The sequence below is a fragment of the Oryzias melastigma genome, linkage group LG16 (genome assembly GCF_002922805.2).
Source record: "Oryzias melastigma strain HK-1 linkage group LG16, ASM292280v2, whole genome shotgun sequence".
NCBI lineage: Eukaryota > Metazoa > Chordata > Actinopteri > Beloniformes > Adrianichthyidae > Oryzias > Oryzias melastigma.
In genome coordinates this window covers 18,955,280-18,976,007 of record NC_050527.1, presented here as the reverse complement: position 1 = coordinate 18,976,007, position 20,728 = coordinate 18,955,280, and the positions used below count along the sequence as shown (strand labels likewise).

The 20,728-nt window shown below is 41.3% G+C and overlaps 2 protein-coding genes across 6 annotated transcripts in view; both read right to left on the bottom strand.

Annotated features, from left to right (window-relative positions):
* Nucleotides 1-520: 520 nt before the first annotated feature.
* zufsp (zinc finger containing ubiquitin peptidase 1) lies at nucleotides 521-15,518 on the bottom strand. Of its 4 annotated transcripts, none has more exons than XM_024281196.1 (10): nucleotides 15,367-15,518; nucleotides 13,666-14,275; nucleotides 9,236-9,334; nucleotides 9,062-9,171; nucleotides 7,428-7,596; nucleotides 5,303-5,491; nucleotides 3,228-3,393; nucleotides 2,994-3,154; nucleotides 752-957; nucleotides 521-682 (listed from the first exon to the last, which is right to left on the bottom strand). In XM_024281196.1, the coding sequence occupies exons 2-10, from the start codon at nucleotides 14,258-14,260 to the stop codon at nucleotides 635-637; spliced, it is 1,743 nt and encodes a 580-aa protein (XP_024136964.1). In that variant the 5' UTR covers nucleotides 14,261-14,275; nucleotides 15,367-15,518; the 3' UTR covers nucleotides 521-634. The 4 variants fall into 4 exon arrangements, with proteins under 4 accessions (XP_024136964.1, XP_024136966.1, XP_024136965.1 ...); XM_024281198.1 differs by having other exon boundaries at nucleotides 9,236-9,331; XM_024281197.1 differs by having other exon boundaries at nucleotides 15,338-15,503.
* Nucleotides 15,519-15,912: 394 nt separating this feature from the next.
* LOC112151984 (adenylate cyclase type 3) overlaps nucleotides 15,913-20,728 on the bottom strand; it is a 32,878-nt gene continuing 28,062 nt past the window's right edge. For both annotated transcript variants that reach the window (XM_024281167.2, XM_024281168.2), the window contains exons 17-21: nucleotides 20,441-20,587; nucleotides 19,809-19,922; nucleotides 19,514-19,640; nucleotides 17,224-17,348; nucleotides 15,913-17,138 (exon numbers count right to left, since the gene is read on the bottom strand). In XM_024281167.2, the coding sequence (XP_024136935.1) occupies nucleotides 16,959-17,138; nucleotides 17,224-17,348; nucleotides 19,514-19,640; nucleotides 19,809-19,922; nucleotides 20,441-20,587 (693 nt within the window). In that variant the 3' untranslated portion in view covers nucleotides 15,913-16,958. The remainder of the gene's footprint in view (nucleotides 17,139-17,223; nucleotides 17,349-19,513; nucleotides 19,641-19,808; nucleotides 19,923-20,440; nucleotides 20,588-20,728) is intronic.

Here is a 20,728-nt window from a genome sequence, read left to right as displayed (position 1 = left end):
GATGTGGCACACCTGTGAGGTGAGAGGGATTATCTCATCAAACAAGAAGTGCTCACTGTCCCAGACAGTGACACTTTTGTCAACAATATTTGAGAGAAATTGTTATTTTGTGTTTGTAGAAAACGTTTCAGATTTTTGGTTTCATCTCATGACAAACAGGAGCAAAAACAAAAGTTTCACTTTCATATTTCTGTTGAGTGTAGTAAAAACATCACATTTGTTCTTGTCCTTTGACAGTTATGAAATCATCCGAGTTAAATGATGCAAACTAAGAGATGGACAGGAAGTCAGCGAGTCTCATTTAAACTGTAGTCGTGAAGTGTGAAACATTTAAGAGCATTTGCCTTTTTTACATAATAAACATGCTTTATATATCCTCCATAATCCTGAGCCCGTTTGTCTGCTAGAACCAGAAAGTTTCTTTATTAAACTTTATTTGGTCTTCATTTAAATTCGTTTTTACTACAGATACCTTTGGGTTCAAGTGGAGATTCTTTAAAAACTCTTGTGACACATCACAAACTTTTATATAAAATGATTTATTGTAAACATAAAAACAAAGCATGAAGACTGAGGTCAGCAGAAGCCTAAATCTGCAGCTCCACAGATGCTTGGAGGAGGAGAGTGGAGCCTCTCATGGGATCCTCTCAGCACAGAAAGTCCTGGAGTTGAAGACAGCAGCCTGGACACAGAAGGAGCTGTTTCAGGATCAAAGTGGTTCAGGACTGAAGCACAGCGCTCTGCAGCGTACCTGTTTGTCCTCTGCAGACAGCACGCCCTGCACCGTCAGCAGCTGATACTGTTTGTGCTTCAGGCTGCTGGGGAACTTCCTGATGTGGCGAATCGCTGCGGAAACCGCATCAGAGCTTAGTGACAGCGTGGATCCAGGATCCAGAAGGAGGAGACACAGGCTGCCGTTCTTCTTTTGCTCCACGCCCACAACCGTCCGGCTGTGACCTGCAGACACAGCAGGAAGATGCAGTGATGGAACCACTAATCAGACAAAAAGCACTAGAGTGCACACACTGAAGGCCCTCCATTCATCACGAAGCCAAGACGGCATCTGCTTATGATCAAACCAGGAGCAAATGAAGAAAACACCCGGAGTGTTTCAATACAGACGTTTATTAGGAGGCCAGCTTCCATCAATGATAATCTTTTACGCAATTCTTTAGGACTTTTTAAACTTTCACAACCTCTAAGACAGGAGTTCTCACCGTGAGAGGAGTTTTTCTGTCCCTCAATAAATCATAATTGATGGTTATTAAACCAACTGTAGGCCTACATTGCTTGGAAAAAACATTTTTTGTTTCTTTTTTGCAGGGAAAAAGGTAATCAAACCTCGGTGTCAATGGTACAGGGAACTCATTTCACCACTAGAGGGCAAACAATATTTTTCAAAAGGAGTGAGGACAGCAGTAGAAATGGAGTCAGAGTGAGAGGATGAGCAGGATTCAGAGAGATTCAGGGCCGGTTCCTTTGAGGAAATGGACAGAGTTTGTCGTACCTCATGAATCCGTGTATCATTCGTTTTTCAACTTAAAATTAGAAAAGAAAAAAACAAACACAAACGGCTCGTTTTTTGTTTTTTTTTGTTTTGGATGTTGAATCGAAAAACGAAAAAACGGTTGGTTTTTCGTTTTTTTTCATTTCCGATTTTAAGTTGAAAAATCAATGAATGAATGATACACGGATTCTCATGGGCTGCAAAAGTTCATGTGGTGATTCACAAGTAGGTTAATGCAGTGCTCAAATAATTTCATACAAATCATCACTATGTCACAAATTATAAAAACTATGACTAATTTACTGGCGAGGAGCGCAACTATAAGATCAAACAAGTACAGCAAGGCATTCAAGACTTTCAGTTTTTTCAAATAATAAATATGAATTATGTCTATTTTTGGCATGAACAAAAGCAAATGTATAAAATGAACCTAGCATCTCTCAAAATGGGATATTTTTTTTTCCTCTTTTTTTTAAATAAAAGTTGCTCTGTGCCAAACAGGATCCTCTCAGTGCAGTTCTGAACAGCTAGTAACCAATGTTGTGCAGCATAAGATATGTGGTTTTAACTCATAAAAGATCAAACTTTTTACCAAAGTTTTACCTTACATATAAAATCTGTTCATTCTGGAGGTAGAGTTGATCAAACAAGACGTCTTCAGGTCTACATAGTTTATGGTCTATGTGCACTTCAGACATCAATGTATACTAATCTAAATTCAATAAATGCTAATTAAGTAATCCTTACTTTAAATAATTGCTATTTTATTTTTTCTTTTATAATTTATTTTCCCCCTCTTTATCCTCATCAGTCTTACACTGCTGGGTTTTGTTATTTTAGTTTGGATCTTGGTAGTCTTAGTTTTCAGGCTTTGTTTATTTGTTTTCTTTAGGTAGTTTTGGTTAGACAGACATTATCAGGAGCTGCTGACTCTGACGGTCAGCATGTCTGGATCAGCATCTCCATGACTTATTTAATGTTTGTCCAAAGAGCCACAATGGAGATAGAAGAGAGCCACATGTGGATCTGGAGCTGCAGGTTGCAGACTCCTGATTTAGACCAAACTAATAAATGACAGATTGTTGTTTTGACGATGTTCTCAGAAGAGTCACATGACTACTGAGCTGCCTTTTTTCTGGGTGCAGTCAGGTTCAGGTCAGTTGGACTGACCACACCGAGTCCCAGGTGTGTGAAAGCCCCTCCATGGGGGTGTGGTCAGTCAGGTGTCAGGGGCTGCAGGAGTGCAGGTGAGGTTTAAACATCTCTGGTGTTCATCAGTAAAAAAGAAGCTGAACTAAAAGTTGTTGTTTTCTGTTCTACTGGGATTGTTACAATCAACTTTTTTGATCATAAACCATGACTTCACAACGTCTCAGTGGGTGAACCGTCATCTAGAAACCAGCAGCAATGCTTTTATTAAAAAATGATTAAGCTCAATGTTAAAATCAGAACCTCCAGCTGCACTGCACCCCCCTCCTGCATTTACCTTGGTGCTGAAGGTAAAGTGGGGGCAGGCTTGTTCGGATGACTTTGGGGGGCAGTCTGCTGCTCTGGCTGGACTGAAGGAAGTACTGTCTGACCCAGTCAAACAGCCGGGGATGGGTGTCCCCGGGGCCCGTAGGCTGGTGGAAGTCAACGATGCGTGCTCTGGAGACAGACAGCCGGATGATGCTCATCAACATGTCCCCGCCTCAGCATGGAGCTCAAGCTGTGGTCCTACCTGACACCCAGCCATGTCAGTAAGACGTAGATGTCCGTGGCTCCGATCCAGGCCCGCGTGCCCTGGAGGCGCTGGTTAAAGTGGGAGGCCCCTTGTGGATCCAGACCTGCTTTCCAGGCCTCCTCTATCATTCTCTGGACTTGAGGGATGGAAGGAACTGCCTTTTCTGGCCAAACAAAAACACATCAGTGGACCTGCAGAAACTCAACACATTTATTTGCGCTCATGTAACAATGTTTTCATGTTTTTAGGCCGTCTGATATTTGCCTTAACATTTAAAGACCCACCCAACCAAAATGGTGTTTTTGGTGTTTTGCTGCAGTATTTTTCACATGATGGAGGACATGAATTAGGATTAAAACTGCATTTCTGATTATTTCTTTATTCAAATCCTGTCAGATCAGGAGCAGATATAAAACCTGTGGTTTCAAAAAGCTTGAATTTGTGACGCAGAAATTGCTATGGGGGGCCATAGTATCTCTGCTCTGCTCCATTCTGATCATCCACTTACAGATAATCAGATCCATGAACATCTTTGATTTCCTCGTCTGAGCTGGAATCTGGATCAGAACTGTACGGATGGATAGAAATGATATTGATCGTCGTTTTTGTTGCACTGCTAATGTTAGCTTGACAGCAGGACAGAGTGTAAACAAAGGACTTATGGGATATCATGGGATATCCCACCCACAACTCAGACGTGAATTTCTACTGAACTCTTTCTGTTCTGCAGAAAATGTGTCTTAAAAAATGACAGGTTTTGAGTTGTGGCTAAAAACGGCATCATCATAATTAAAAAAAAAAAACACTGGGAACACTTTTGTAATAGATCAAAATATAGTTGCCTTTAAGAAATGTTACCTTATTTCATTAAAAAAACACATCAGACTTCATGATCCCCTAGTAAGCAAAAGCTCAAAAAAATTAATCCATTAGCTAATCAGGAACTTTGGTCAGGAAGTTAAAGGAGTTCTGATCCATTTTGACAAACTTAATTATAAAGGTGAACAAGGATTTCAGTGTAAAGTCATATTTGTCAGATGAATCTGTTAAATGTGAAAATTTGAGTTTAATCCATAATATCCCAGTTCAAATATCAGGCAAACAAAACAAAAGTAAAAGAGAAATGAGAGAGAATAGGTCAAAGAGTTGCAAGAATTACATTAACTTAAAAATCCTGAAAAATCTGAGTTAGTAACTGCAACAATGACAAAGAGAGGAAATGCACAAAAAACATCAATCAGAGTAAGGACATATTCTTCATGAGTAATGGTGCATTCATACCAAACGCGGCAGGCATCAAGTTTCAATGTTAGGTCAATGTAAAGACGCGATCTGCTGTTGCAGATTTTGGGCAGCAGGCTCGGAGCGTCAACCAATCAGGGACCAGCTTTGGGCATATGACGTTTTCATCGACTACATCAAAGAGTAAAAATAAACATTCAAGATGGCCGATCGATGCAAGGAGTTTAATAGAGGGAGTGGAGGTAATATCTTTCTCAGTTTGGATCTTTAAAAGTCTGCCTGAACAAAAGGATTTACACCAGAGACGCCAGGTTTATGAGATTAAAAATGAGCATTTAGTGATTTCTGTAGCTCTAGTACTGAAACATCAAGCTGGACTCAGACTGAAAATTCTCCACCAGCTTGCAGGACAAACAATGAGCACAGAGCTCTTCCTGCGTCGGGAGGAAATGTTTTCGCCTTCACTTTTTCTTTAATAAAAATTATTCAAGTTCTAAACTGGCCAATTGGTTTGGCTTTTTCAACAAGCTCACTCCTGATTGGTGAGAGAGGTTGCCATAGAAATGATATCTCAGACTGACTCAGACCAATCACTGCTTCCTAACATCTGGTTCCATCGCAGTGAAGTCCATATCATAGAAAAACAGACTTCATTGTGTTGAGCCAGAGGTAAGGCGTTTTCTGGTGATGTCACAGGTGCTTTGTCCATCTCTACATGTCATTGGTCTTCGCTCTTGCTCGTGAAGATGTGAGGCTTCATGGAAGAAATGTGAAAGGGAGTCACAGTCCACCTGCACCATGACAGTCAGGACATCAACAGCAACACGCACCTTGAAGTGAGGAGGCGTAGGGCTCGGTTCTGTGCAGGGAGGACAGCAGCATTTGGAAGTTTCTGTAGCCACACCCCCAGCCTTTGTCTCCCGTCGATGCCCCAAAGTGGTCGGTGTCCGCGCAGAGCCACACGTGGACGCAGTCACGGACCTTGGTCTGGTAGAACTCTGTCAAGGCCTCGACTGCACCTGCACACACGAGGACAGTTCATTCACGTGACCTGCAACACTGAGCCAATAATCCGACACATCGACTGGATAAAACAGGTGTCAAACTCAATCACACAGGGGGAAAAATCCAAAACACACCTTAGGTCACGGGCCGAACGGGATAAACATTTATTGAACACTCTAAAACTATATTTTTAAAACTTAAAACATAACTTTTTAACATAATTATGAACTAGATATAGAGCATTACCTGTGATAATGCTAGTGTGAATGCTGTAAGCTGAACTTGGCCGTGAAGATGCTGAAATTGAAGCTAGCATGGGGCAAAAAAAATAGTTAAACTTGAAAATAGCCTAAAAAGCTGAAAAAAAAAACTAAATTAGCCACAACAGCTAGCATGTAGATGAAATATTAGCTAAACTCCAAAATAGCCTAAAAAATCTTAATAAATGCCAAAATAGTCCAAAAAACTAGCAGAATGCCAAATTTAAAACTTTAAAGGGTGACCAAATAGGGAAGTTGGAGACAGAAATGTGAATATCCAGTCAGAGGGGCGGGGCTGGAGAACAGGACTGACATCATTACTGGAGCTGCAGATCATGACGTCAGACTTCTGAAACTTACGTGGTTTGACCAATCACAAAATTCAACTGTAGTACCTGTTGCAGGCAGCACACAGACGTTTTTGACTATAATTTCAAGAGTTAAACAAGTTAATTTTAATTCATCAAAAATTTGGTAATGACCAACACACAGCACTTTTAAAACCCCATGTATAGAGATCAACAGGCCAAAAAAAAGGGATTTAGAGTTTGGTTAAACTTTAAAAGAAATATATTTACTCAAAATTAACCCGACGCTTTAAATCTACAAGAGCATCGTAAAAAATAAACTAATCCAAACTTTCTTTCCAAAGCTATATTCACACAGGCCCCGGCAACACTCATTCAAACAAACCATTCATAGATCAACAGGCAAAACAAGTTGATTCAGGGTTTGGTTACCCTTTAAAACTGTAACTTTTTAACATAATAATGAATAATAAAAATGCAGGAACATTATTCCAGAATAAATCAACTTAAACCTTAAATTACTTTCAATATTTTACTCTCCATAAAAATATATTTTGTCAAAATTATACAAGTTAGAAATAAGCACAAGATAACATCGGGTCATTAATAACAATCAAATAAAATGATCTGGAGGGCCGGATAGAATTAGTTGGAGGGCCGGATCCGGCCCCCGGGCCTTGACTTTGAGACATGTGGAATAAGAGAACTGGACTAGTATGATGTCATAGAAAACAACTTACTTCAGACTCCAACAATATGAAGTCAAAGTTTCTATGACAACCACTCTCACCAATCAGGAGAGAGCTTTTTAGAAGGTCACACCCATATAAATTGAAAGCAGGCTACACCAAATCTGTCAATCAAATGTTTTGGATGTGGGGCCAGCAGGTACCTCCTACTTTTATTCAGGCATCTGATTGGTCAGTATATTACTTGGATAACTTGGAACATTGAAAAAATATATTGCAAAAAAAAATTGGATTAGCAGGATGTTCAGAAAAAAATGTATCAGAGCAAGAACGGATATTCTGACATTTGTATTGACTAACAGCTGTTTATTTTTCTGTAGAAGTCTTTGGGATTTTGGCTTTGTGGAACCAGAGGGAACTTCCTTTAGGGAGGAGGAGTCACTCAGTCCAGTTCTCTTATACAGTCAATGACAAAGACAACATGACCCCTCCCCCCTCATGTTTCATAGAGAAAGTACCTGCTGGTTCCAAGAAGTCAAAATCCTACAGACTTCTATGGAGAAAAAACGTTATTATTCAGTCTTTCAAAAACTCCCTGTAGGACAGGACACAAACAACAATAAAAACCGCTGACTAGATGTTTCTTCTGAAAAGCCTGTCCTCATACACAGCACAGCTGACACAAAAACATACCGCAGGTTCTGGATCTGCCATCATCAATGCCCGAGGCCAAAGACTCCATCAAGTCGGCCTTTTTACAGTGAAAGTCTGCAGGTGCCAGCAGACCCCGAGCAACCTCTCTTTCCATGGTCTTCTCCATCTGCCGGCGGTAGCCCCCTGACCCGTCCAGACCATAGTGCTTCTGTGGAGTCAGCAGAACCAGAGACTGAACCTGGAAGCCCAAACTGTGATGCATCTGATGTAGTGCTACACAGAATCATTTGGATCTTCTTCCAAGGAGCAGAAAACATGAACCAGAGAGAATTTGCTTGGGTTTTGAAATACGACGCTCCATTCAGACTTCAAATCCATCACGCCCAGAGCAGCTGTAGCTTTCACTGTGTGACCTGCAAAAAGAACAATATCCCTCGACATATGCTGCATGCAAAGACTGTGTTGGTTGTTTTTGTGTCCTAAAGCCAGAAATTATGAGAAGATCAGAACCAGACAGGAAATCCCCTGACTATCGAAAGGAACCATCATTCCCTCATGCTGGGTCATCAGCCGTTTTCAACTTAGATTGTAAATAATATCCGGTGAAACTTGACATTGACTTGCTTAAACAGATATTCCCAATATCTGTTTAAAGACTTACATGAAATTATCAAATCAAAATCAACTTTACTGACTCAGAGGAAATTCGTCTTGGATTCACAGTGCCAGTGACTGCATGACTAAATTCGTACGAACACAACTCCATTGTTCAGTGTTCAGTGTGACACAGCCAGCAACTTACACTCGATGTTAAAAATTACAAAAGAAATGTAAAACCCCCATAAAATATCAAGTAAATTGTCTGTAATCCAGCCTGAAACGCATCACTCACAGACAAATCTCTGAGACGTGAAAACAGCCTCAGCACAGATTAGTGCGTGACTGATGTTTTGTGCGTGCGTAAGAGGAGATTGGTGTGTAATTTTTAAATATTTGCATGTGCAATTGGTTTCGAGCTGCTGCAATTTTAATTTGCGCATGAGTAAATTGTATTTTTTTTTTTTTTTTTTTTTAACTTAAGCACAAATTGAGGCGGCCGTGGTGCAGTGGTAGGGCGGTCGACTCCTGATCAGAAGTGAGCGGGTTCGACTCCGCCTTGCCCGCCCATCTGTTGAAGTGTCCTTGGGCAAGACACTGAACCCCGAATTGCCTCTGCTGGGAGGTTGGTGCCACTGTTCGGCAGCGGAGCCACCACCAGCGTGTGAATGTCTGTGTGAATGGGTGAATGGGTCTGTGACTGTGAAGCGCTTTGGGCCCTCGAAGGAGGGTAGAAAGCCCTATACAAGTATACACCATTTAACATTTACCATTTACAAAATGTATTATACGAGTTACAAATCAGGCATTACGCACACATAAATCAGAGTGAGTCTATTTTATCTCCATATATTCTCATTCCAGCCGCTTCACACTCGAGCACATTGAAGATCCTGGTTTGATGAAGTCAACAGGACAACATCATCTCCAAAAACCAGAAATGAATTCTTGTATTCCTTCTGGCTGCACCAAAAAGCGTCTGTCCATTCAATCATCACATATGTTTTTATGAAGGAGGCCGAGCCAGAAAACTCTATGACCGGAGCGGTCCAACAGTACAGTTCTGCAGAAATCACCTGCAGCTTCTTGAAGTGCTCCTTCTCCTGCCATGCCTCTTCCCTCCTCCTGCGGTCTTCCTCTTCCTGCTGCAGCTGCACCGCCAGCTTTAGGTCAGTGCTGGAGTTTCCTGAAGACAAATGCAGGTTTACAAAAAGTTCAAACCCACACAGGTATCAAAACAAGACCTCTACCTGCACAGGGGTCCAGGTGCAGCTCCACGTGTTCCTGCAGCACAACACTGTCAGTGCACTCGGCTGAGCACACAGGACACTCCCACAGCATCCGTCCTGCTAACAGATGCAGAGCACTGAACTCTTTCTGTGGGGGCGTGGCTAACATTTGTGGCTGTATAGATTTTGAATTTCTATAAGCAGGAGAAACAGAGTTCTTGCTTGCTTGTAGGAGATGAATCCTGGCTTTCTGCATCGTCACACGAACACACTCCTTAAAAATCAACCCATGTGATTTCTGGATTTTTTCTTAAACAGTTAAAGCTTTATCTACAAATAAACTTGGAATTTTTTTTTGCCAAAAAAAACATGCAGACAAAATGAAGAAAGGAGAAATATAATTATTTATGTCATCAAAGTTTTGCTGCAGAATTTTGGTATTTTTTGTGGAGTTGTAGATCAGGTTGATGATCAACAATTCAGCTTCTTGAAGCAACAAATGTGGGAACAAGTTTCTCTGTGTTATCCTGACACCAAATGTTAATGAGTTCTTCATATTACAGAAATAAAAGGAACATTTTTGAAACCTGTATTACCAATATTTTAGAGATTTATGAGAGGGTTATCACCCAGTCACCAGAATGTAGAACTGGAGACTGAATGAATGTCATCCAATGTGATTTTACTGCAGTTCAGTGAATCCAACATTCAAACCCTTAAATCTTTATGAAGTCTGGTAAACTGGGAGATACCTCCTTGATAAGTATAGCTGAGTATCATCCGCAAAATGATAAACATCTGCCAAAATATGTTGCCTCATGAAAGCATGCAAATATAAATCAGGAATGGATCAAACACGCTCAGCTGTGTGAGGAAGATTCCTCATTTACATTAAAACATTAATCTGAGAAATAGCTATAATCTAGAGCATCTTAAAGCAGCTCCTGCTTCAATCTGTGCACTAAAATACGATGATTATTTGTGTCAAAGGCAGTACTGAGGTCTAAAAGACAATGTACGGTCACATCATTGACTGTATAAGAGAACCGGACTGAGTAACCCCTCCCTCCTCATGTTCCAAACAGGAAGTTCCTGTGGGTTCCAAGCATAGACTGTAAAAACAATGGACAGATCGAGAACTGAGGTCCCCTATTGGAAATGCATTACCTCCTCTCCTCGTGAAAGTAGGCCGCCGCTTTCACCGTCAATTCCTGAAATGGATATCGCCATTTGCAACCCATCTTCAGCGATTGGTCTGAGTCATAGCTGAGTCATGGAATCTACAGGAAGTACTGTCGCCAATCAGGAGTGAGTTTGTTGCAACCGTCTGCTTCTTTCCACGCCTCTACCACGAGACCGCGGGATGTAAACAGCTTCTACTTTAATAACGCCAGCCCAAGCCGACGGCGCTGAAGTTGGCTTCCGATTATTTCGAACAGGACCTGTTTTTAGGTAGTCTGAGTTCCAAAAATACAGTGGAACGCTCTCGCTGTGAATCGGAAGCCAACTTCAGCGTCGTCGCCTCGAGAGAATTGTACAAGTCATTGTTCAAGCCTTTGAGGGAGAACCATTCCAACATTTGATTCTGTCAGCGGTCCTTTGGAATTTACTTACATTTAATCCTTTTTGTCGAGATAGAAGGAGCATTTGGGTGACGCCGTGCCCGAACTGCGCGCGGCCCCCTCGCGCGAGCCGCAGCATTACTTCACGTGCGGCCAGGTTTACAGTCTGATCAGATGCACGTGAGAAGCGCGTTCAGCGGTATTTAAAATAAATAACCATCCTAACAAGTGAACAGCTGGATCTTTTTTCTGTTTGAAAATACGACCAGGTCCTTTCAAGTTTGTCTCTCGCTCCTCAGACAGCTGCATCTAATTCAGGCTGAAGCTGGAAAAGTGCGGCGAAAATGAAACTTTGGTTGGTGATTTTATGCGCATATATGCAACTTATAATTTATAAGCTACAATAAAAAAAGGGAAAAACGAACGTTAAACAAAGAAAAAAGTCCAAAGCACATAACCTCAGAGTGAAATCTATTTCTACAGAGTAAATCCTCATCTAAAAATGTCGACAGCATGCTCCTCTTGTTGTTTTAAACTGCTGCATCGGTACATTCCATTGAGGAAAACAACAGTAGGACAATGACTGGTACATTGTTGAATTGTAAAGTAGGTGTTAAAAGGTCTTCACGGACCCATTGATGAAGTCTGCTCCCATTGGCTACCCGTCATCTGTCAATCAAACCCCCCAGACGTTCGGCGTCAGACCCACAAACGCTTATTGAGCCATCTGATTGGTCAATTTATAACTCTAATAACTTGTGATAATGGAAAAAAATCTTTAAAAAAAAATTAGGATTAGAAAAAAGAAGTTAATCAGAAAGCAGCAGAGGAAGAATGATTATTCTGACATATAAAATGACTGAGAAATAACTGTCTGTTTCTCAATGTAAGTCAATGGGACTTTGGCCTTTTTGCAACCCAGTGGTACTTCCTATATGAACACGGAAGGAGGGGGGCTTGCTCTGTCCAGTTATTTTATATACAGTCTATGGTTCCAAGAAGCAAAATCCCACCGACTTCTATAGAGAAATAAACAGCTCAGTCAGAATTGGTCAGAAGAATCATTCTTGATCTTATACTGTTTCAACATCTTCTTGATAATTCTAATTTGCTCATACTTTTATAACTTGCAGGTTATTTAAGTTATAAGCTGACCAGTCAGGTGTCTCAATAAAAGCATGTGGTGGCTGCAGGGGTGTCAAAAATACGGCCCGCGGGCCCCATCCAGCCCACCAGAGGGTTTAATTCAGCCCAATCAAGAAGAGAGAAAATTTTGGTTGGATCTTGGTAGTCTTAGTTTGTGGGCTTTGTTTATTTGTTTTCTTTAGATAGTTTTGGTTAAGCAGCCATTAGCAGGAGCTGCTGACTCTGACGGTCGACATGTCTGGATCAGCAGTCTCCATGAATTATTTGTCCAAAGAGCCACAATGGAGAGATCAAAGAGACAGATGTGGATCTGGAGCTGCAGGTTCCAGAACTCTGACATAGACACATGTTCATGTGCAGCTATGAGGAGATCATTACTACCTTTAAGAGAGGTATCTCAGTGCTATGATGTGCCCTACATCCTAACTCTTTCAAAACTCTTTCAAGAGAACATTCTTGTCCATATTGGTTTGTAACACCTTTCTTAAGAACTATAGAAATGAAGATGGAAATAGATACAGAGCTGTTTCAGCTGTTCTTGCAGATGTATTTGCGATGTTAATAGATTGTCAGAGAGCTGAGGAGTAACCACAGTGACATGAAAGCTGCTCCAACAATCATTTCTGAAGGAGGATGGGAGGTTGACCTGCAATTCTCTTTATAGAGAGGCTTATTTGGTTTTTAAGAGGTTCCTCCTCACTGATATCAAAGAAACACTTTGCTCAAAAGGACGGTGACGTTCAGTCTGACTGCAGTACTGTAAAAACTTCTGTTCTGATTAAATCATGATAAATATTAAGACATTCTGCAGGTTTTCCTTTAGATAAACAGAATTATGTAAAAAGGTTTGTTTAAACTTTTCATTCATGGTATTTTTTGGGGGGGCAGCTTGTCTTCTCTGTTTCATAACGGGATGTCATTAATGCTTGTGAGGTGTTCAGCACGATTCTGAACACCTCAGAGATCTAACACGGTGGATGGTCTGAGCCAGAACTGCATGGTGGGAAATGAACGGCATTTGCAGGACACACTAGTGCTACCACAAACTATTATTTCAGTAGTCAACTAATTAAGTCATGTACATGCGCAAAGTGGATGTAAAACACATCTTAACCATCATTAGCTTTAAACTAACTAAAAACTAGATATATTCCTGTGATAATGCTAGTGTGAATGCTGTAAGCTGAATTTGGCTGCTGAAGATGCTGAAGATGCTGAAATTGATAGCTAAAAAAATTTAACCTGATAGCCAGCTAAAATATTAGCTAAATGCCAAAACAGCCTATAAAAAAATAAATACTAAAGTAGCCAAAAGCTAGCATGCAGCAGAAATATTAGCAAAACTCCAAAATAGCCTAAGAAACAAAAAAAAAGCCTAAGTTATCCAAAACAGCTAGCATGCAGCAGAAATATTAGCAAAACTCCAAAATAGCCTAAGAAACAAAAAAAAAGCCTAAGTTATCCAAAATAGCTAGCATGTAGATAAGATATTAGCTAAATTCCAAAATAGCCTAAAAAACCTTAATAAAATCCAAAATAGTCCAAAAAACTAGCAGAATACCATCATAATGTTCAACTTTACTACACCCTGACTCCATACAATATAAAGTAACGACTAGCCAACTATTAAATTAGTCGTTGACTATTTTAATGGTCGATTAGTCAACTAATCGTGGCAACTCTAAGACACACTGAACAGCTCCATGTCTTAAAAACATGGCGGGTTAGCGGTGCAGAACAGACCTTTTTCTGGGTTCTGCTCCTCCAAATGCAGCTCCACGTGTTCCTGCAGAACCGAGGGGCTGGAGCACACCAGCGCACACATGGGGCAGGACAGCAGCCTCTGTGGGGATTTCAACCACTGTTCAGGTTCTCCTGAGCGCTCCATCGCTTGAAAACTACCAGGACGTCCCCCTGAACTACACAGCTCTCGGGGCTGGCTGTTGTCAGACTCCTGTGAGGTTTCTGGTTCCTCTGCTGACAGAGTTCCAGAGACAGGTCCGGTATGCTCCGGTTCTGGTGGGATTTCTTGCTCCTGTGATTTCAAGTTCACCAAAGTGGAAGCCCTGATGCATTTGGCTTTCTTAGCTGGAGCATCCTCAGACTGACCCACTGGAACTCTACTGGTACTGGCAGAGGTGCTGCTGGGATGTTTGGGGAGGTTGTCCTGCCCCTCAGGATGTGCCTCTGACATGTGAGCGTGGACCTGGTCATAAGAGTCGGCGGGCAGGAAGCAGAGGGGGCAGTGCAGGTCGCTCTCCAGGTGGACGAGCAGCAGGTGTGTCTTCATGTCCTCCTCCAGGAGAAGCTCCTCCCCACACACCTCGCATGTCAGCATGATGGTCGCACAGACCTGAAAACACAACAGGAGTGAGTTCAGTAACGTAACAACACCACGGTGGCAACAGCAACGAGAGAACAACACCAGGGCTGCCATTAGTCCACTATTAAAATAGTCTATGACTAATTTAATAGAGGATTAGTCGTTATACAGTGATTTTACTTCTAAATTCATTCTAAAAATCATCCCATTTCCAATTTTCACAAATCAAATGAAGGTTCCACAAATCAGAAACTGTGTTTAATGTATTATTTACTATCTGATACATAATTGAATGCAGGTTTGAGCGGTTTAGGTGCAGCAGTTTTTGAACAGGACCTGTTCTTGGGTGGTCAGTGTGAAAAATGTAGTGGAATGTTCCTTTAGTGCTCTCACGAATCGGAAGCTGTGAATCAGAAGCCAACTTGAGCGTCGTCCTTTGTTTATAGTATATTTGACATAATAAAAATGCTGCAAATAAAAAAAAAGGTTGGCTAAATCAGACAAAGCTGTCAGCTAATTAGCCTTTTCTGAATATTTACATTCAGCACCAGACTACTTGAGATGACCTGTTGACTTTAATTTTTATAGTTCTGCAAAGTTTTAATACTCCAGAAGTTTCAACTTCCCATCGATTCTTCAGAGTGGAGTCCCCACTGGCGTGCACGCACGCACGCACGCTTGCGCGTGGGTACGTAAGGCTCTGATGTTGGGTGTGCAGCCTCTTATTTTGAAAGGGCTTGAAACGGAAAAGCCTCAACGTGTGTAAATGATACAATAAAAGTACACTTTATTTTAAAGCTATATTTACTGTAATTCGTGTCGTCACCTGACTGGTACAATAAAAAATCACTAGTCGTGTTTCTCTTGTTAAATGCTGAAATATATTTTTTAAAAGATTAGCTCGGCGTTATATAAATAGTATAGAACCAGAAATAGATTATGAAGCAATTCTTCCGTTTCCTCGTTTAACTATAAAACTATGAGACTAAATCAAAATTCAAATCAATAGTTGCAACCAACACAAAGCGGCTTTTCTTTCTTCTTTACGGATTCACCCTCGCGCGCACCTGGCGCTTTAAGTAAACGTCTCACCCCGACGGTAAATCTAACCCCGAAAGTACCTCCTTCCTTCAGGGGAAACGTCTCTGTTCCGCTGCTCTCACGCGGCCAGGCCCGGTTCAGGTCTAGGTTCTGTTAGGGTTCTGCCGCTTAGCTTTCAATTCTTCATTTTCGAAACAAAAACGGACTTCCGGTTCAACCTCCGAAACAAAACTTCACAATAAAGTACCAGATACAAGATTTTACCTAGATAATTCATTCAGCTCAAATTAACTTATTAAAGTTGCCATAAATATAGTAAGCTGCAGTGAGTTAAATGAGACGCAACAAGATGTTGAAAAATACATCTTAAATCTGAAGGTTCAAAGTGGAGGTGGACCAGGGATCAGCTTTCAGCGTCTTCTTCTTTGCTTTAGAGATGGACAGATAGAAAAGCTGTTGGAGCCGGTCAGATTGAGAGGAGGAACAGGGATGATTGGAGTAGAGTCTCTACGTCCACCCAACAGTGATGGACATAGAGGAGGACACCAGGATGTTGGTGTGACGGAGAATGTCAGCACAGGCCTGTGTTGTGGTTTCTCTCAGTTCAATGACTTTCACACACAGACTTGTATTTGTCATGACTTTTTTAATGAAATAATGTAATGACAATCAACTATAAAGAACGAGGGATCAGTCAAAAATCTCCAACTTGAAAACCGAAACAGGGACAATCTGTAGGTATGGCTGTGCATGGCGATTTCCATTCACTAAAAACTCAGGTGAACAGAACCAGGCGGACCAGCTTTCCGATAGTTCCAGCCTCAGAACATTCAGTTCCAGCAGCAGCTCCAGTCAGAAACTGTTTGGGTTTTAAAGAATTAAAGTGCTCTCTGTTGTTCCCAATTCCAAGGCGTTGTTTTCCGACAGTTATCTCACATTCACAGATGCTCCGTCTGAACCGTCCGGTCCACCCCTCTCTCTTTGAGCAGAACCAGACCTCCCATTTTAAACACACTGAAGGCTTTGAGGGGTTATGGGTGAACACGGTTCCACAGACCGAGCGAGGACGCCGCAGGAATGGCCTCTTCCTCACACAGCCGCTGCAGGTTCTCAGGCCGTCTCTCTGAGCTCGTCAACACAAACTGACAATTAAGAAATCAGAAACGTTGGAAGCTGGAACGATGGCCGTAGAAGAACGAGGCAGCACATCTGTCGTGACAGAACATGCTCAATCCCGTTCTCCACATGTGTGCTGCAGCAGGTGAAATGAGAACACAAAGCAGTTCTCCATACATTATAGACAGTCTGTCTTGAGTCCATCCAGGTGAAGAAACCAAACTTCACAACAGTTGGTCAGGCTGGAGCAAAGGCTTCACGTCTGAAGATCCACAGGAAGGTCTGACTGACTGTCCGCTATAGACTAAAGGAATGACTCGGTTTCACTAACGTCTCTGTGAAAATCCTGTAGAAGTTTCTGTGAGTGTGCTGTAGATGTGAGGCCTGCTGTCTGTGTTTTATTCTTGGTAGTTTCTTCTCATCACGTATGTTTTAAATTGGTGGAGTCTGACATAATCTACACACATCTTTGCATCCACAGAACCCTCAGCAGATCTGATGGTAGATGGGCCCTACAAAGGTGTGTATGAAGCATGTCCTTCTGGGTGAGCAGAGCTCAGCTGTCCACCACCTGGTGAGGCAGGGTGACGGAGGAGCCGTTGATGAAGGAGCCCTGCTTGTCTCTTCCTTTCAGGAAGTAGGTGAGCAGCTCCCCTTTGCCCTTCACAAAGATGGGTCCTCTCTTCACGAAGCGGAAGCCATATTCCTTCAGGATGTTGTAGCAGTCCTCCACCACCTGGAACCAGCACACAGTGCAGTGAGACACGCCTCCCGAGGTCACAGTCTGACCCGAGGATGGACGCACACATGCATCTCTGTACCTGGATGTTGCCCATCACCCCCGTAGACTCCATACGGCTTGCAACATTGACGGTGTTGCCCCAGATATCGTAGTGAGGTTTGCGTGCGCCGATCACTCCCGCCAGAACCCCTCCCTTATTCAGACCTGCAGGAGACAGTCCAGCACATCAGTCGAGTGACTAGGACCATGTCCCGATGAAGGTCCAGTGAGGGCGGAGCTGCAGGTATGAAGGATGGTTCACAGATAGGCAGACTATGGCCCAATCCGAATTCTTCCCTTCTCCTTCATTTATCCCTCCAAACGGAGAGTGATGAAAAAATAGTGTCTCATATTTCGGACGTCACTTTCGTCGATGACGTCATCAATAATCGCCGGCCTGCTAGCGTTAGCGTGGAGCTTCCAGGGATTGAATATACACAACAACTACGATTTTATAACTTTTTAGGTCATGCTTCAACAAAAAGTCATTACTAACATTTAAATGTAAACGTCTGTGGTTCAGAGCACACCAGTGAAGAAAAGTGCTTCTCGGAGGACTTGATTTCCCTCTGCTTGGAGGGTCGGATTGAAAAAAAAACACACTTGCACTAAATATGCCCCTTAAAATGGAGGGGAAGGGAGAAGGGAAGAATTCGGACTGGGCCTTAGAATCACTCTGATCATCTTTTGATCTATTTTAGAACCGTTCCCAGTTGTCTTTTAATTATGATTATAGCATTTTTACCAAAAACATTTAATCTTCTAAGACATTATACAGGAGTTTATTAGGAATTCTTCTGAGTTGTAGACAGATCCGTTGGCATGGAACAACCCCGCCCTCCTTACGGTCACACATTAGGGCAGGGTTAATAAAATGGATTTGAATCAATTTAAGCTTAATAGATCAGTTATCGATTCATAAAAAATATACATCGATTATGGACATAAAGCTAAAGTCCGCGACATCTGAAATAAATCTGAAATAAAAAGTATTATGTATAATTTTGTGAATTTTAGTAAAGTTTGGAGTTTACCCAATATTTTAGCAACGAGCTAACATTTTTGGCTGATTTGTTTTCTACTGGGGTATTAACAGGCTAATTTAGAGTTTAGCTTCTATGTTAGCAGCATGCTAACGTTTCTGACTAATTTAGTTTACTGAGGAATTTTTGGATCTATTTTGGATTTTAGCTAGTATTTAAGCAATGAGCGAGATTTTTTAGCTAATTTGGCATCTACTGAGGTTTAGCTCATATTTAAGCAACACGTTTAATATTTTTTGCAAAATTAACAAAATGTATAAGGGATTTTTAAGCAATTTTACTACAAATTTTCAAAAATTTAGGTCAACTTCAGCACTCTTTCATAGTTCTAAAATTTCCAGTCTTTTAGCAAATGTAACATCTTGCAAATAGCTTTTGCATTTTCAGCAAATCCCTGCAGCAGTTAAAGTAAGTTGCGTCACCATTTCAAGAAAAAAGCTTCAAATCCTCAGCAACTATTTCCAGCAAAAAGCATTCACACTAGGATTATCGCAGGTAATACAACTTGTCTAGTTGTTTATCTATATTGAATCCTTTCTGTTAGTTGAAAACAGACAGTTTGAATTGAGGGGCAAAACATACTTGGTCTTAAAAAACCTTGAATTCATTATGTTGAGGGAAAAAAAAGAGAAAAAAAATTCAAAATCGTGACTTTAAAACTGTGAATCAAATCGAATTGTGGCTTGACTGAATCGTTACTTTACTAACCACCGGTGCAACAAAAATAGCAAACAGTTTTGGAGCTTTCCAGCTGTACAGTTTTGAGGTGAGGAGAACAAAGACATGAATCTAGTCGTCTATACAGATGGAAGCTCATCCGTATCTTCTACATCTCAAATATCTGTTTCACTGCATTCCTTTAATCTGGCGCTTCATTTACAACAATTTGAATAAAGAAATACTCAGAAAAGCTGTTTTAATGTTCTTCATATTTGTTCCCATGCTTTTCTTGTAGCATGAGAAAATGCTAAAAACATAAAAAATACAATTTTCATCAGAGTGGGTCTTCATGGCAGCTAAGTCCTGAAGTTTGACTTTTTTAATCAATGTCTTCTTTTCACGTCTGCCTGTAAAAGAAAAAAGCTTCAAGCTAATAGAGTTTGAATTATTTTTGAATACAAGCACTAACTTCACAATCTTCTGTGATCTGACAACATCAAAACATAAACAGAATCATCATCTGGTGAAGACTGGATAGTAGCTGGATTATAAGTGTTTCGACTGGATTAACTGTGTTTTGACCTGAACTTTTCAGAAGTATAGGTGTGTTCATTCAGTAGTGCGTACCTATGCGTAGCATGAAGTTATTGAAGGACTGGTAGTTGATGTTCATGAGGGTGACCTTCATCGCCAGGGCGAAGTCTGCCAGGTCTGCAAGGTGCTGCCAGCGCTCCCTGTCAGACTGCTCCTCCCTCTGCAGGACACCAACATTTCACTGTCAGCAGGGCTCATCTCATCAGTTATTGGAGAACAACGAAAAAGGAAAACAAACTCAAAGCTGAAGCAAACAGAGCTGACGGTTTCTCCTCAGCGGCTCCATGAGCCCGGCCTTTGTGTCTGCGAGGTCGTGTGAAACGCTGACCTTCACACAGTTGTAGCCGTTGCTGACGTCTGGTGTGACTCCTGATGCCGCCATGTAAGTGCTGCCAATAGTCTTGATCTTTGTGATGCAGCGAAACTGAATCTCATCCAGCAACTGAGAGGGGCAGAGGTCAGAGGTCACGACAAACACTGATGTAGCCCGAGTCACGACTACAAGCTGAAAGGGGAATATTTCAGCTGGATTTAAACTATTTAGGCAAAAGAGGATATTTCTAGTTAAATTATAGAAAGTGTTACTAACAAAACACTAAATCCGTTAGATTTAGACTCAAAAATTAATATTTTGAGTTATGATTCCACTCTGCCTTATTTTTAAATTTTAAAACACATTTTTGGATTAATAACAAAATATTAACATCAACAAGTGAATAAACTTGATTCAATAATTGGTCTTGTATTAAAAACAAACAGAAAATGATGTGAGAAAAAGTTGAGCTACTTTAAAATCAGTTTTTAAGACATTTGACACAAGTCTACTCCCCCACAAACAAATCCTTTGACCTTTGGAAGCAAAAACTGGACTGAAAATGACTGAGAAAACGTTTGCACAGAACTGTTGTTCATGTAAAAACATGGAACAGCAGAACTCAAACAGGAAGAAGATGAACGTACGCTGTCAAAGTCTGAGATGATCTCGTTCAGGAAGCGTAAGCACTCGATGCCTCCGTTGTTGATGCTCTCCTCGGTGTAGAAGTCAGAGAAGTTTGGGATTGAGGCGAACATGACTCCGATTTCATCATAGGACTGGCTGTACAGCTCCTGAAACACAGCAGGAGGTGGAACCAGAGCTTCAGCGTTCACTGTCACAGCAGCAAACATCAGTGTTAAGAAAAATGTGCTAATAATGATATTGGTCTTCTATTTGGCGTTCTAGAAAGCTCTGTGTTCATGCTAAACTTC